The following is a 15,000-nucleotide window of genomic DNA, read 5'->3' on the forward strand; positions in this document are numbered from 1 at the left end:
GAGTAAAGAGTCTTTTCCAAGGACTCAACTATGGAGCGAGGCTTGAACCCTAGAACTTCCGATCCGAAAGCCAGTGTCATACCACTAGACCACAACACCGCCAGCCCAGAGAGATGGTTGACTTTATCCGTTTTCAATAGAACACATTTAGATAGAGAACAGAATATGTATGTTATGTGTTTAATGTTTTTAAGGGTTTTACGATAAGAGAGAGAGAAAGAAAGAGACAGACAGACAGAGAGAGAGAGAATTGTTTTAAAGAAGTAAACCAGACTGTGTATATATTATTCAAACTATACATTTTATTTTGTCATTTCTTCTATCATTGGCAATCTTCATTCGTTTGTAGGTTTGTTTGTCAATGTGTAATTCGTCATCACCTGAATAGAATTGGTTGTAAATGTGTGTGTAAGGTAATGGGAGACGCCATCATAGTCAGGGACGTCATACAAACACAATAGAATCATATATGTACAGTACAAACATGAAACAACGACAACATTAATAATAATAATAATAGTAGTAATAATAATAATAATAATAATAATAGTAGTAGTAGTAATAATAATAATAATAACAATAATAATAATAATAATAATAATAATAATAATAATAATAATAATAATAATAATAACAACAACAATTAAATAACGATAATAATTTTAATTCTGACCATTCAGTCAGTAGCTTCCCTTACTGACATCCCATCCGTGAATGAACAATTTCAAGGAAAATGATTATAATTTCTAAATGACGGGTAGAAGAAGTGGCGAATTTCACACAATATTATTACAAAAAGACTGAATTTTATCATTATAACAGTGAAATATATATATATATATATATATTATATATATATATATATATATAATATATATATATACACAGATAGATATTAAACCCACTCATTCCATTCACGTACACTTTATCACTCATATCTGACCAAAAATAAACCCCAAAAATCCTCTTTTTAAAACATTTTTGACCAGAAAAAAATGTATGTAAGTTATCGATTGATTAAAATACCCCCCCCCCCCCCCCCCCCCCCCCCAAAAAAAAATTCTCAACCCTGAGACTTCCATGAAGTAACGGCGTATTTGTGTTTATTGTTGTATTTAAGGGTTTGACGGCGCTTGCAACACATTTAGGTTATATCAGCGCCAGTAAAAAGGAAGAAAATGGGATAGTAAAAAGTTCTAGAATTACAATTAAAGCACCCAAGAAAAAGGGGAACTGAGAACAAATAGGGATCAGATGTAGATTCCAAGAGCATACCACCAATGTACTTAGTTTGAAATCACCTATAAGTCTCATCCGGACACAAGCACAAAATCCAACAAAGAGGAATCCACTCAAATGCTAACATTATACATTCAAAATAACAAATATAATAATACATAACAATGAGAAATGATTTACAAGGAAAAAAATATCATCTCCCAAAACAATAACTATGCATTTGACTGTTTCCCTCCCAGCCAGGACTCCGGCCAGGGCCAGGACAAAACCAAGTAATCTCATTCCAAGACAAAGACAGAAAGCATTTTGGAAAACAGATATAAGGGGATAGAAGACGCAGTATGTACCCCCCTGCCCATTATGGGAGGTCAGGAACCCCACCCAGTCTTACTGCATTCTATGAACGATTATTACTTGGTTTAAATATTAACAAGCCATTTTTCTTTTTGTGTATTGCATTGTATTGTATTGTATTGTATTCCCATTTCGCTCTTAATCTCATTGTCCGAAAATTGGTTTTGAGACTGAAACATTTGTTGTCTTGTTATGCATTTTGTTATTTTATTGAAACAGTCATATTATACGTTCTACGATCTGACATCTCAGATTTATCGACATTTTCAACTGTCCTGTCAGTTCATCTCTCAGCCCTTCATTAATTGCCTCATTCGAGGAGAAAAAAAAAACAAGTTTACATGACATTATCATAACACATTCATATTGTCTATTTATGTGTGTAAATATAACATAAAAGTACCAGTCACTCTCAGTACAGTAGATTTTCCAAAAATACAATAATATATAACATATATTTCTATACTCCATAAGTTACAAATAAAATAAAAAATAAAAAAATACAGCAAAGATAAACAACAACAAAAACATTATCTTGTCGCCTTCTTAGTTTGAAATAATCCATTGTAAACCGATGATAAAATACGGACTAAAAAAAAATAGAAATAGAATTTTGCATAATAAGGTATCAACAAAACCAAGATCATAAAATATACTGGCAAGTCTCAACAAACGACGGGAAATAGAGGATGGGGAGGGGGGGGGGGGGGGATGAGATACGTAATGTAATTTGAAGTGAACACCGCGGACAGTCAAATAGTGACCCATCACCACAAAGAGGTGTTATGTCAGAACTTAATCCACGGACCATCGACCACAAGTACAAGCAATGAAAGTGACCACTAATGTGGCAGGCACAAAGAGCTATTACTGCAGGACTTAATACACAGAAGACCTCCAATTACTAACAAAAGAAACCACTACCACGACAGGCCCATCACTTCAAAGAGCTATTACTCCAGAACTTAATCCCATGCCCAAGTCTTTTTTAATTTTGGGTGTAAATTCAATATAATCATTATCAGCCTGTATTTCAACTTCCTGACATAACATCGTTTGGAGGCGAGATGTCACGTAAGTATGACACTGACTATTACTAACACATACTCAATCAAGTCGTCAAACATTCATTGAGTTATTCTACCATTCATTTATCTTTCCCCCCCCCCCCCCCTTCACACATCTCTCTCTCTCTCTCTCTCTCTCTCTCTCTCTCTCTCTCTCTCTCTCTCTCTCTCTCTCTCTCTCTCTCTCTCTCTCCTCCCCCACCTCTCATTCTCTTTCCTTCCCCCATTATTTATACTAATCTAAACTCCCCCTGAACTCATCATAAACAAACAGGTTTACACATCAAACGTGACAATTCAAATCATAAAATTTGTTTTGGAAAACAGGACACACACAAAACTTCATCGAAATGATGATCACAATATTATATTAAAATGCCCCATTTTTATCGCAAAATTAATTCAACCAAAACAAACACACAAAAAATTACATGTAAAATAAAATAAAATAAATACATTTAAAAAACACAAACAATTAAAATGGATTGTAAGAATGGAAAGGGGGGGGGGGGGAACTATACTTTAAAATCAATGTCAAAAGTTTTTTTTTTAAAAACAATAAAAAAACATGTTGAAAGTATAATTCACAAATTTTTTACAAATCAAATAATTGAAACATGAAGACAAATAATTTCTCCACTCATACGACTCAGTAAACGATGGGTACGTATATCTATATATTTATAATAATATATTAAATGACAAAGACGTCAGTTTTAGTGGTAAACTATTCAGATCCATTATTATTTATAATTATAGATAGAGTGAGTTGTTTGCTGGCTGGGTGGTGATGGTTGGGGGGGGGGGGGGGGGGGGTGTGTGGTTTGGGGGGGGGGGGGTGACAACATGAGGTGGTGGTGATGATGATGATGATGATGATGATGACGATAATGATATTTCTGATGACGATGATAACGATGACGACGACGATGATGATGATGATAATGATAATGATAATTATGATGACAGTAATGATGATGGCAATATGACAAAACGTGGTGATGAGAATAATGATTATTACGAAAAATATTTTAATGACAATGAATACATAATATTTCATAATTTTTATATATATGTATATGTATGTATAATATATATATAAGGTTCAGATGAGTGATTCTATCACTACAGGTGATCATAGATAGTAGTCATAGTGTTGTTGCCATTCTTGATTTCGCTGCAGATTTGTTGAACGTTTAACATGTATAAATGTGGGGTGTGTCACATCTTTTAACATGTATAAATGTGGGGTGTGTCACATCTTTTAACATGTAAAAATGTGGGGTGTGTCACATCTTTTAACATGTATAAATGTGGGGTGTGTCACATCTTTTAACATGTAAAAATGTGGGGTGTGTCACATCTTTTAACATGTACAAATGTGGGGTGTGTGACATCTTCTAACATGTATAAATGTGGGGTGTGTCACATCTTTTAACATGTACACATGTGGGGTGTGTGACATCTTTTAACATGTAAAAATGTGGGGTGTGTCACATCTTTTAACGTGTAAAAATGTGGGGTGTGTCACATCTTTTAACGTGTAAAAATGTGGAGTGTGTTATATCTTTTAACATGTATATATGTGGGGTGTGTCACATCTTTTAACAGAGAGAGAGAGAGAGAGAGAGAGAGAGAGAGAGAGAAAGAGAGAGAAAGAGAGAGGGAGAGAGATGGGGAGAGAAGGGAAGGGGGGGGATGGGGGAAGAGAGGAGTTATAATAGATTATTTCTTGTTAGTTCATTCCTGTGGTCTTGAAAATAATGAAATATTTGTAACCTCCTTCGCCTCGTCGTCTTGACTCCATCGACAAAGACACATGGAAGATAAAGGATGGCATGCGTTTGGATTGTTTCCAAGAGATGTTACATCCAACAAATCCACAGCTGCTTTCCTCTTCATTCATTCGAATACAATCCAGTTTATCTCACAGAATGAACACACCCCAGCAATCCTGTCTGATTCCACCAACTCAGACATTTCAAATATCTCAAGAAATCCAAAGTTTTTTTTTTTAAATAATGAAAGGAAGGGGGGGGAGAGGTGTAAATGGGTGGAGGTGGAACTGAACGTACAAAACATTGAAAAAGTTGAAAACTTATCCACGATACTCTTTTCTGTTGTAGGATGGCTCGTTTGAATTGGGTTGGGGTCATTTTGTGCCACCATCAGCGCTGAGGCAAAACTTCTATGTAAAGCCACTTGAAGAAATATGAATATCAGCGGGGTCACCACGAAAAAAAAAAAATAATAAAGAATGAATATGAATATCTCAAATGAATATTCATTATTTTTAGTATTAACACATTTATATCTACCTTTTATGAAATGGCAAGGCAGGTGTGGTTGGATATTATTATTATTATAATAATAATAATAATAATAATAATAATAATAATAATAATAATAATAATAATAATAATAATAATAATAATAAAAACAATAATAATAATGAAAATAATAATAATAATTTCATAAAACAAAATAATCCAGATGCCATATTTGATGAACAATACATCCAACACGTGTGTAAATTTGATCTGCTTTGTTCCATCATCGTATAATAATAATAATAATAATAATAATAATAATAATAATAATAATAATATCTGTACAGTGTCCATATTATGTATATGTATGTATGTATATCAAGAAATCCACCAAATGATTTAGATGAAGTCACTACAAAACAACCAATGCCAACAACAACAACAACGACGACGACGGATGACAAGAACAGCAACACGATGCAGTCAATGAATGACGTCACACAACACGCTAGGTAGGGTCAGCTCTGAAAATCGTGGAGGAAGGTGTTGAGGAAATCAAAGGTGGGCCGCGAGGGGGCATTGCGTAACCAGCACATCAGCATGACGTCGTAAACGGCCGTCGGGCACAAGTCTGGCTTCTCCATTCGAAATCCGTCTTTGACTGATTCAAAGGCTTCTTTGCTGGTTTTGTCTGGAATTTTGGGTAGAAAACAAAAGAGAATATGAACTATGAATATTTGACTGTTTTTTGTTTATTCATATTTTATAGTCACCTGGAACAACTACAAAAGACGTCGAACTTCTACGTCATAGCACAAGACCGAAGGGCTAGAGCTTAGGTTGTCGCTGGTTCGGATAAGTAAGTAAGTTTATTCATCTTAATGTTTTTGTTTATTCATCTTAACAACGCCACTACCACATTATCTCATTCGTCTGTAGTATTTCATTCATCCTGTTTTGTTGATAAAGGGGTAAACCCGAAACGTCCATTTTATCTGTTTATTTTCGTTTATTAAATTGAAGATTACATTCAATTTCACATTGTTTTCTATTACTTCGAGCTTCGAGCAGCAACATTTACAAAAAAATCTTTTTTGGAACTGAAATAGCATAATCCCTCAACATTAAGAGCTACCACAAATAGAGATTCTAATCGGTGTGTCATAGAGACTTTTTCAAAGCCAAAATAGGCCAAATTTAGATTCCTCCTCCAAGTTCTGATTATTTTTTTCTAAAACGTTAGAGGAAAATAAATAAAAATTAAGACATCTGTCTTGCAAAAAATTTCCCATTTATTTTCCTCTAACGTTTTAGAAAAAAAAAAATCAGAACTTGCAGCAGGAATCCAAATTTGGCCTATTTTGGCTTTGAAAAAGTCTCTATGACAAACTGATTAGAATCTCTATTTGTTTGATCAAATTGTATAACATAAAATCAATTTTATGTATTTCTAATGTGACACACAGTGCTTACTGTCATTTGTGTTGATACTGGGGGGAGGGGGGAATTGAGCTTTTATATACCGCAAGATATGTGCTCAAAGCGCTTTACAAGGGGTCCCTGACCAACAGCAACACGTAACATGTAGAACGAGCCATGATGCCTGCTAGGCGATATCACAAAAAAAAATTTTTTGACAGAGACAATGCTGTCAATGGCCAGGTACTCATTTTACACCTGAGTACGGTAAGCAGAGAATGTGAGTAAAGAGCCTTTTCCAAGGACTCAACTATGCGCTGAGCGCGAGGCTCGAACCCAGGACCTTCCGACCCGAAAGCGAGTGTCAAAACACAAGACCACATAGCCGTACGTTTGTTAGTTGTGGCAAGTCTTGGACATCCTTCTAGAGAATACCAAATGAATACTCTTCAACAGTCGTAACGTCACTTCCTTCTTAATGACGCATGGTAACTTAGTAACACTGGCTCTAAACTATTGGAACAATGGCGGACGCCCTTATGAGATATTTCTCCGACGAGCATAAAAATTTATCCAGAGGAGAAAAAAACATTATAAATCTGATCATGTTTTGACTTTTACACATTCTGATCACAAGGCATATGAAAAGTTCTAGCCAGCATGAAAAATAGAAAGTAATGATTTTCTTTGTTTAGAACCAAGATGGCGGCGTGACATCAGACTATTGAATGGTATTGTCAAGCATTGCATGACCTACCTTGGTACGGTTCCTTCCCGAGACTGAATATCTCCATGAGGACCACACCAAAGGACCACACATCAGCCTTGGTGGAATACTTGTTGCAGAGTAAAACCTCTGGAGCCATCCACTTGATTGCCATCTTTAACCCTGGATGGAATGAGGATACCATTATTGTTGTTGTTATCATTATTATTATTATCGTTATTATTATTATTATTATCATTATTATTATTATTATTTATTATTATTATTATTATATTATTATTATTATTATTATTATTATTATTATTATTATTATTATTATTATTATTATTATTATTATTATCATTATTATTATTGTTATTATTATTATTATTATTATTATTATTATTATTATCATTATCATTATTAACATTATCATTATTATTATTAACATTATCATTATTATTATCATCATTATTATTATTACCATCATTATCATTATTATCAATATCATTATACTAACCAGGAAAGCTGAGGACAGATGTGGATAACTGATAAATCATCTCTCATATCTCCTTCTACGACCACATCAGTCAGGAGAACGAGATGAGGTGAGTTGGTGACAATCAATCACAAAAATATAAATTCTTTAGAATTCCTTTTAAATTGAAAAAAAAAAAAATTTGGACAAATTGTTTTTGTTTTTAAGGGTTTTACGGCGCTTGCAACACATTTAGGTCATATCTGTACCAGAAAAGGAAGAAAATGGGATTGTCAAAAGTGCTAGAATTACAATTAAAGCACCCAAGAAAAGGTAAGACAAAGGGGAATTGGTTCAAATAGGGAACAGATGTAGATTCCAAGAGCATACCATCAAAGTAGTTTGAGATCACCTAAAAGTCTCATCCAGACACAAGCACAGGTCCCAACTAAGAGGGATACACTCAAATGTTTCAAATCATATATAATACATAAACAAAACAATAATACAGTGCATAACAAAGAGATGATTTACAAGGAAAAAAATATCATCTCCCAAAACTATCTCTATATTTGACTTTTTTTCCTCCCAGCCAGGGTATCCGGCCAGGGCCAGGACAAAACCAAGTAATCTCATTCCAAGACAAAGACAGAAAGCATGTTGGAAAACAGACATAGGGGGATAGAAGACATATTATGTACCTCCCTGACCACTATGGGAGGTCAGGAACCCCACCCAGAATTTTGGAGAGTTACTTACCCCTCCTGAAGTTGAAATCGGGGTCATCCACAGCCTTGGTCATCCCAAAGCCAGCCACCTTCACTCGGTCATTCTCTCCCACCAGAATGTTGCGGGCCCCCAAGTTACGATGGACAAACCTCTCCTTCTCCATGTAGGCCATGGCATCTGCTATCTGCAAGTGGATGGATGGCACAATCACAAATTTATAACTTATTATAAGTGAAAAAATCTTCGTGTAATCTTGTCTTCTTTCCTTCATTAGGCGCAACGTGGCTCAGCAGTACGGTCTTTGCTTCCTATTTATTTATTTTAAAACTTTATTCTGGAATCTTCAGAGCTGCCAACCCTTCATATTCCAAAAGTGGAATCAGAACATCAAGAAAAATAGGAATTTGAGACAAAACGTGGGAATCTTTTAACAATGGATAATTCTGTATCAAAATGACCACCAACTTTTCCACCAAAAACATAAAGACAGTATTCTGGCACAGCTTGCAAAACTACACATCACATGTATTAGGTAATGGAATGGGGACCGGAGGGGGGGGGGGTGTGAATTAATTTTCCTATTTAGCTCCCTTTTGGTAACCATTGAACAAACACAAAAAAATTTCCCTTCTTTTTAATCCCCCAATTTTTTTTGTTCTCACCATTATCATCATCATTTTTGAAAATCGGAATTTTGGCGAAATAGTGGAAAGGGAAAAAAAAAGTGAAAATAGGAATGATTCCGCAAAAAAATGAAAGGGTTGTCAGGTATGAATCTTCTGGAACCTTCTAGACACTCACTGACAGGACATGATAAAACTTCTGCAGTTTACTTTGTTGAGCATCATTGTTGCTCCAACACTGAACTCACTCCACAGTATCTGTGGAGCAGACTCTTAGGTCAAGGTCAGTGCAGCTGGGCCCATCCCGGCATTCTCTAAGGACATGCTCCATCGTCTGTTCTGAGCATCCACATAATATATGTACACAAGCTAGTCTCAGCCAGCCCCCGACATTTCCTTGCTTCCAGCTGTTCTCCCAATTTTTGCCTGTGCTTTGTTGTGCAGCTTTGCAATCTTATCACAATGTGAGCAGCACAAAGTTAAGTCAATGAAGGGTCTTTACTCATATTCTCACTGTACTCAGATGTAAAATTACTACATTGGTAACAGTGTTTTCTATGTCTAAAATTTTAAAATAAAAAATAATATGAGAGCGTTTTGCAGGCATCATGTCTCGTCCTGCATGTTAAGTGTTGCTGTTGTCTTGGGATCCTTAGTTAAATGCATTGTGCACATTTAGTGTTGAGAAGTTACAGTTTTTTTCTAACTCATTTCTGCCTTGTATTGATCAAATGCTTCCAATCGTATCAGTAAAAACAAAGCAATGAGTATGACTTGTGGCTAGATTGGGTCTAATCAAATCTTACTGAAACTAATCCTGTGCAATTTATGAGAAATTTCTTCATTGGGTGTTATTAAATGTCTATAATATCTCTTTAAAACTTGAGCTTTTATATAGCGCAATATCCACTAAACTTGCTCAAGGCGCTTTATAAAGCAGTACTGACGGTGACAAAAAGGGAAAAAGGAGGAAAATTATGAATGGTTTTATTTACGCCACATTTTTACTTCACCAACCCCCACTTTTAGAGCCATTGAGACGATAAACTACTCTAGCTATCTTCTGGATAGTGAGGAAACTGCACCAGTTTGTTCCACCACACATCAAATCTCTCAAAGCCAGAAAATTTGATTGAGGAAAATGTCATTTTTTAAAGGAGGAAATTCCTCCTCTGACACAAAAATCGCGGGATTTCCGCGGATCCAAGGAAAACCGTCAGTATTGATAAAGGGTCCCTGACCAACAGCAACACTTAACATGCAGGACACTGTACAGTTTTCTTACCTGAGCACCAATGTAGACGAGTTGTGAGACTTCCAATGAGGTGCCCACCTCCCTGAGGTATTTGGACAGCTGGCCCTTGGGCATGTACTCCAAGAGGAGATAGACTGGCTCCTGCTCGCAGCACACCCCTCGCAGCTCGATGATGTTTGGGTGCTGGAGGGTCTTGAGGATCTGGGCTTCGTCTAGGAAAGCTGCTGTCGTAACGCAGTTGGAGTTTTGGATTTTAACAGCCACCTCTGTGGATCCCTGGTACTTGGCTGTTGGTGAAATTGAAAAAAACCAAATAAAACATGTTATGAGGATAAAATCAAGATATGCTTTGCTGTTTTTTTACCAACATGAATGCAGAATTGCATCAAATATGTGCAGATGGAAACTTGGGAACAGTGTCTCCTTTGATGCCTGCCGAAAATGTCAGGCAGTTCCAGAGACCAGCGACCACATCGTTCTCCACTGTCCAGTAACTAAACTTGAAGGTGGCTCTGGAACAGTCCTTAGGGCGGGTTGACGAAATGAATTTGGAGGTGTAGCCATATGCTACTACTACTACCAACATGAATTATTATGGTCACCAATCTTGTCATGCTGTTATGTCATTTATATTTGTATCAGTGCATGACATAATCAGTCGGAACGTGAAAATTTTCGATTTGCATTTTTCTTTTCTGAAAGAATATGCACCCCAAAGCATTTTAATCTTTTTTTTAAGTAAATTGGGTGATTATTCAAGACGTCATGGTCAGATGTATGGAAAAGTATCCAGAAACTTTTCATAAATTTCATACTTTTTCAATTTGACTAGCTGTAAAGAAATATTTAGAAGTGAAATTTAGCTTTGATGTTTCCCGAAGATCTACAAAAAGGGTTGATTTAATCATTTATGACAAGAACTCATCTTTGATAAACATTTACCTTCTAACTAAACTTGACAATATCTCAATTCAAACCTTTTCACCATCCGACTGATTATGTCATTCACTGTAACATACAACCTATATTTTCTGCACCCTCACCCCTGTTGTTTTGTTATTTTGCTCTTTTTTTTTTTTTTAAGGGTATATTTTGTGTCTGTGTTGACATGACAATGTTGACATTCAATATGCATCTTGCAGGTCATATCAATGCTACAGGAATGAAAGCCAGGATGGTGTGTAGTGAAATCAATTAATTTTCACACTTTCTTTGGTCCCCTATAATATTTTAGCACATTATATTTAAAATGTTCGTAGTCCCGCCATAAAGACCAGCTGTCAAAAAGTTGTTGGAGAGGTGAGTGATAAATACAATACATTAAAATAGTGGGTGTTATTTCTTACTGGAAGTATGACTGCCATAATTTGATGTAGAAGGAATGCTAAATAAGAATGTCATTCATATAGGTAAAGATGACTTCATCAAAGTCATATTCCTGCCTCTGGAATTTTTTTTGACATAGTCAGAAAAATAATCATCATTATCATCTTTAACTTCTAGCCATGACCAATTGAATTTATTCCTCACACTCACATCTTTAACTTTATCGATGCTCGACAAGTCTGAATTGCGATCCACGAACAGCTCAGCCATTGTGAGAACATTAGAATAATGTAGCAACGAGCAAACTTGATTTTCAATCAGTAAATGACAGAGAAAAAAAAAACTTAAATAAATATGACTTCTGGCCAATACACTGAATTATTAAGTAGAAGTGAATTATCAAGAAGAAACTTCGGCAGGCGTAGCGGAAAAATTCAAAGAATCGAAATGAAGGTAAATCGCCACAAAACAGCAAGCTCGCTTGGGCTTGAGCAAAACAATGGCAGAAAACGTCCTGATTTGCACGGGAATTAATTAGGCTACTTACCATTGTTCCTTATAATCAGGTACTCAATCAGTGAAGAAACGGTCAACCAGTTTGTTTACAATGTGAGGCAATCGAAATGTGCTTGTTGTAGCAATCTATCCTAATCTAACTTTCGATTTAAAGGTGTCTCCATCATCTACTAGAGATGTTACTTCCGGCATTCGCATTTTTTTTTTTTATACTTTTAAAACCCAGCTTGTAATTGTGGTCAATTTTGGCTTAGACGAAACAGTGAAATTTATCGCTCGGCGGCTCAGTTAAAATTGGCTACCATTGGGATCACGACAGGTTGGAAAGTGAAAAAATAATTTAACGAAGGCTGTGTGAAATTACACTGGGATGTGTTCAGTCACGCCAATTCTAAAAAGCGCCGCTTAGCCTTGGCGATAAATCCATCGTTAATATTAACGGCTCCCATGAGCTATGCGTAGCGTTATGGAACACTCCTAATTACTTTACGGTCATTCGACTACGATTTGTGAATTCTTTCTTTCTTCACTTCTTTCTTTCTTTCCTTTTTTTAAAATATTTGAATTTGACAAATTGACTGATTTCAGTTAATTGACTGAGAATTTACAGGTCTACTCTCTCTCTCTCTCTCTCTCTCTCTCTCTCTCTCTCTCTCTCTCTCTCTCTCTCTCTCTCTCTCTCTCTCTCTCCAGCCTCCCGGCCACTCTGTATGTAGTTTTGACTTACCTAGCCAGACGCAGGCAAACTGACCACTACCCAATGGCTTGACCATATGATTGAGGACCGTGTCACGAGACATTCTGTACTCGTCGTCCTTGCCTCTCTCCATCGACCAGATCAAGGACCGGGGCTTGGTGCACGTTGAGACCAGCTTACAGCACAGTCCGTCCACACTCTCTATTATGGTGGAAACATAGGGAGATAAAAACAGTTTACCATAAAGATATTGTAAGTTTTAGCACGTTGTCGAGACCAGCTTACAGCACAGTCCGTCCACACTCTCTGTTGTGGTGGAAACATAGGGAGAAAAACAGTTTACCATATATAAAGATATTATAAGTTTTAGCACGTTGTCGATACCAGCTTACAGCACAGTCCCTCCACACTCTTTGTTGTGGTGGAAACATAGGGAGAAAAAAAAGGTTTACCATATATAAAGATATTATAAGTTTTATATTAGGACTTGGGGCACGTCGATACCAGCTTACAGCATAGTCCGTCTACACTCTCTGTTGTGGTAGAAACAGGAGACAAAAAATTTACCATAAATAAAAATATAAGTTTAAAAGAGAGTTCGAAAAAGAGAAGAAAAAAAAAAAGAAGAAGAAGAAAGAAAAAAAAAAAAGAAAAAAATGTAAACCTAATTTTTTTTAATGACATTTGTAGGCGAGTACTCATAAGCCCATCTCATTCAGCTGGCAGACTATGACAGTACGGACGGACGGACAGACGCATGCATACATACCTTGATAGTGCTTGACCAGCTCCTGGAGGGAGGGGAAGACCCGGGACTTGATGATGAAGTAGCACTCCTTCAGGGTGTCCGGGTTTCGTCGGGTCAGGATCTTGTAGTGTTTGACCACGTAACCACGCAGCTCGTCGCAGTCTCGGACTGATAGTGTGTAAGTGTCTGCATTGCATTGCGCCGGGGAGGGGGGGGGGGGGGGGGGGGGGGGGGGAGAGAGAGAAGTGGAAGAATATTTAGACCTGTAAATGAGCTCTATAAAAATTGACTGAAACTCTTCGACAAACTGAAGAGTCAAGTTTTTTTTTTAAATAGGGCATCATTGGAGAGCAGAGTGATAAATAAAATATATCAAAATAGTGGGTGTTAGTTATTTCTTACTTGAAGTATGACTGCCATAATTTGATGTAGAAGGAATGCTAAATAAGGATGTCATTCATATAAGTAAAGATGACTTCATCAAAGTCATATTACTGCCTCTGGAATTTTTCTGACATAGAAAAATAATCACCATTATCATCTTTAACTTCTAGCCATGACCAATTGAATTTATTCCTCAAATCTTTATCGATGCTCGACAAGTCTGAATTGCGATCTACGAACAGCTCAGGTATTGTGAGAACATTAATTAAAATAATGTAGAATGAGCAAACTTGATTTTCAATCAGTTAATGACAGAAAAAAAAACTGAAATAAATATGACTTCTGGCCAATACACTGAATCATTAAGTAGGAGAGGTGAATTATCATCATATGAAGAAACTATGGCAGGCGTAGCGGAAAAATCCAAAGAATCAAAATGAATGGTAAACCACAACAGTAAACAGCAAGCTCGCTTGAGCAAAACAATGGCAGAAAACGTCCTAATTTGAGCCGGAATTAATTAGGCTACTTAAAGTACTTACCATTGTTCCTTATAATTAGGTACCCAATCAGTAAAGAAAAGGTCAACCAGTTTGTTTACAACGTGAGGCAATCAAGATGTACTTGTAGCAATCTATCCTAACTTTCGATTTGAAGGTGTCTACATAACGCACTTTTGGCTTTTGCATTTTACTTTTTCATTCTTTTACGACCCCCCATGTAAATGTGGTCAATTTTGGCTTAACGAAGGCTGTGTGAAACTACACTGGGATGTGTTCAGACATGCCAATTCTAAAAAGCGTCGCTTAGCCTTGGCAATATATCCATCGTTAATATAAACGGCCCCCATGAGCTATGCGCAGCGTTGTGGAACACTCCTAATTACTTAACGGTCATTCGACTACGATTTGTGAATTCTTTCTTACTTCATTTCTTTCTTTCCTTTTTTAAAATATTTGAATTTGACAAATTGACTGAGAATTTACAGGTCTAAATTAATTTTTTTGTTTCCCTTCTTAATATGTACATTAAAGTCAACCTGCGCATATCGATGATAATAATGATTATGACTATAGAATTTTTTCAAAAATTTCAACAATTAACGTCTCAGTCAGTCACCTTGTCAGTCATTCAATCATTCAGTCAGTCCACCGTCCGTCCTTCAGTCAGTCAATTGGTCAGTCATTCA

The 15,000-nt window shown here is 36.2% G+C and overlaps 2 protein-coding genes and 1 long non-coding RNA gene across 5 annotated transcripts in view; 1 reads left to right on the top strand and 2 right to left on the bottom strand.

The window, feature by feature from the left end:
- LOC144955846 (uncharacterized) overlaps positions 1 to 15,000 on the bottom strand; it is a 340,128-nt gene that overhangs the window by 283,392 nt on the left and 41,736 nt on the right. The window lies entirely within an intron of this gene.
- LOC144955845 (tyrosine-protein kinase Lyn-like) overlaps positions 1,677 to 15,000 on the bottom strand; it is a 94,486-nt gene continuing 81,162 nt past the window's right edge. For all 3 annotated transcript variants that reach the window (XM_078886051.1, XM_078886053.1, XM_078886052.1), the window contains 6 exons: positions 13,449 to 13,613; positions 12,710 to 12,880; positions 10,171 to 10,427; positions 8,293 to 8,446; positions 7,107 to 7,238; positions 1,677 to 5,621 (listed from right to left, as the gene is read on the bottom strand). In XM_078886051.1, coding sequence (XP_078742177.1) covers positions 5,449 to 5,621; positions 7,107 to 7,238; positions 8,293 to 8,446; positions 10,171 to 10,427; positions 12,710 to 12,880; positions 13,449 to 13,613 — 1,052 coding nt within the window. In that variant the 3' untranslated portion in view covers positions 1,677 to 5,448. The remainder of the gene's footprint in view (positions 5,622 to 7,106; positions 7,239 to 8,292; positions 8,447 to 10,170; positions 10,428 to 12,709; positions 12,881 to 13,448; positions 13,614 to 15,000) is intronic.
- LOC144955848 (uncharacterized) lies at positions 5,641 to 8,242 on the top strand. Its single transcript, XR_013641834.1, has 3 exons — positions 5,641 to 5,789; positions 7,579 to 7,663; positions 8,126 to 8,242. It is a non-coding gene; the product is annotated as an uncharacterized LOC144955848 (long non-coding RNA).

The sequence above is a fragment of the Berghia stephanieae genome, chromosome 10, assembly GCF_034508935.2.
Source record: "Berghia stephanieae isolate SIO BIC M18660-M18661 chromosome 10, UCSD_Bste_1.3, whole genome shotgun sequence".
Classification (NCBI taxonomy): domain Eukaryota; kingdom Metazoa; phylum Mollusca; class Gastropoda; order Nudibranchia; family Aeolidiidae; genus Berghia; species Berghia stephanieae.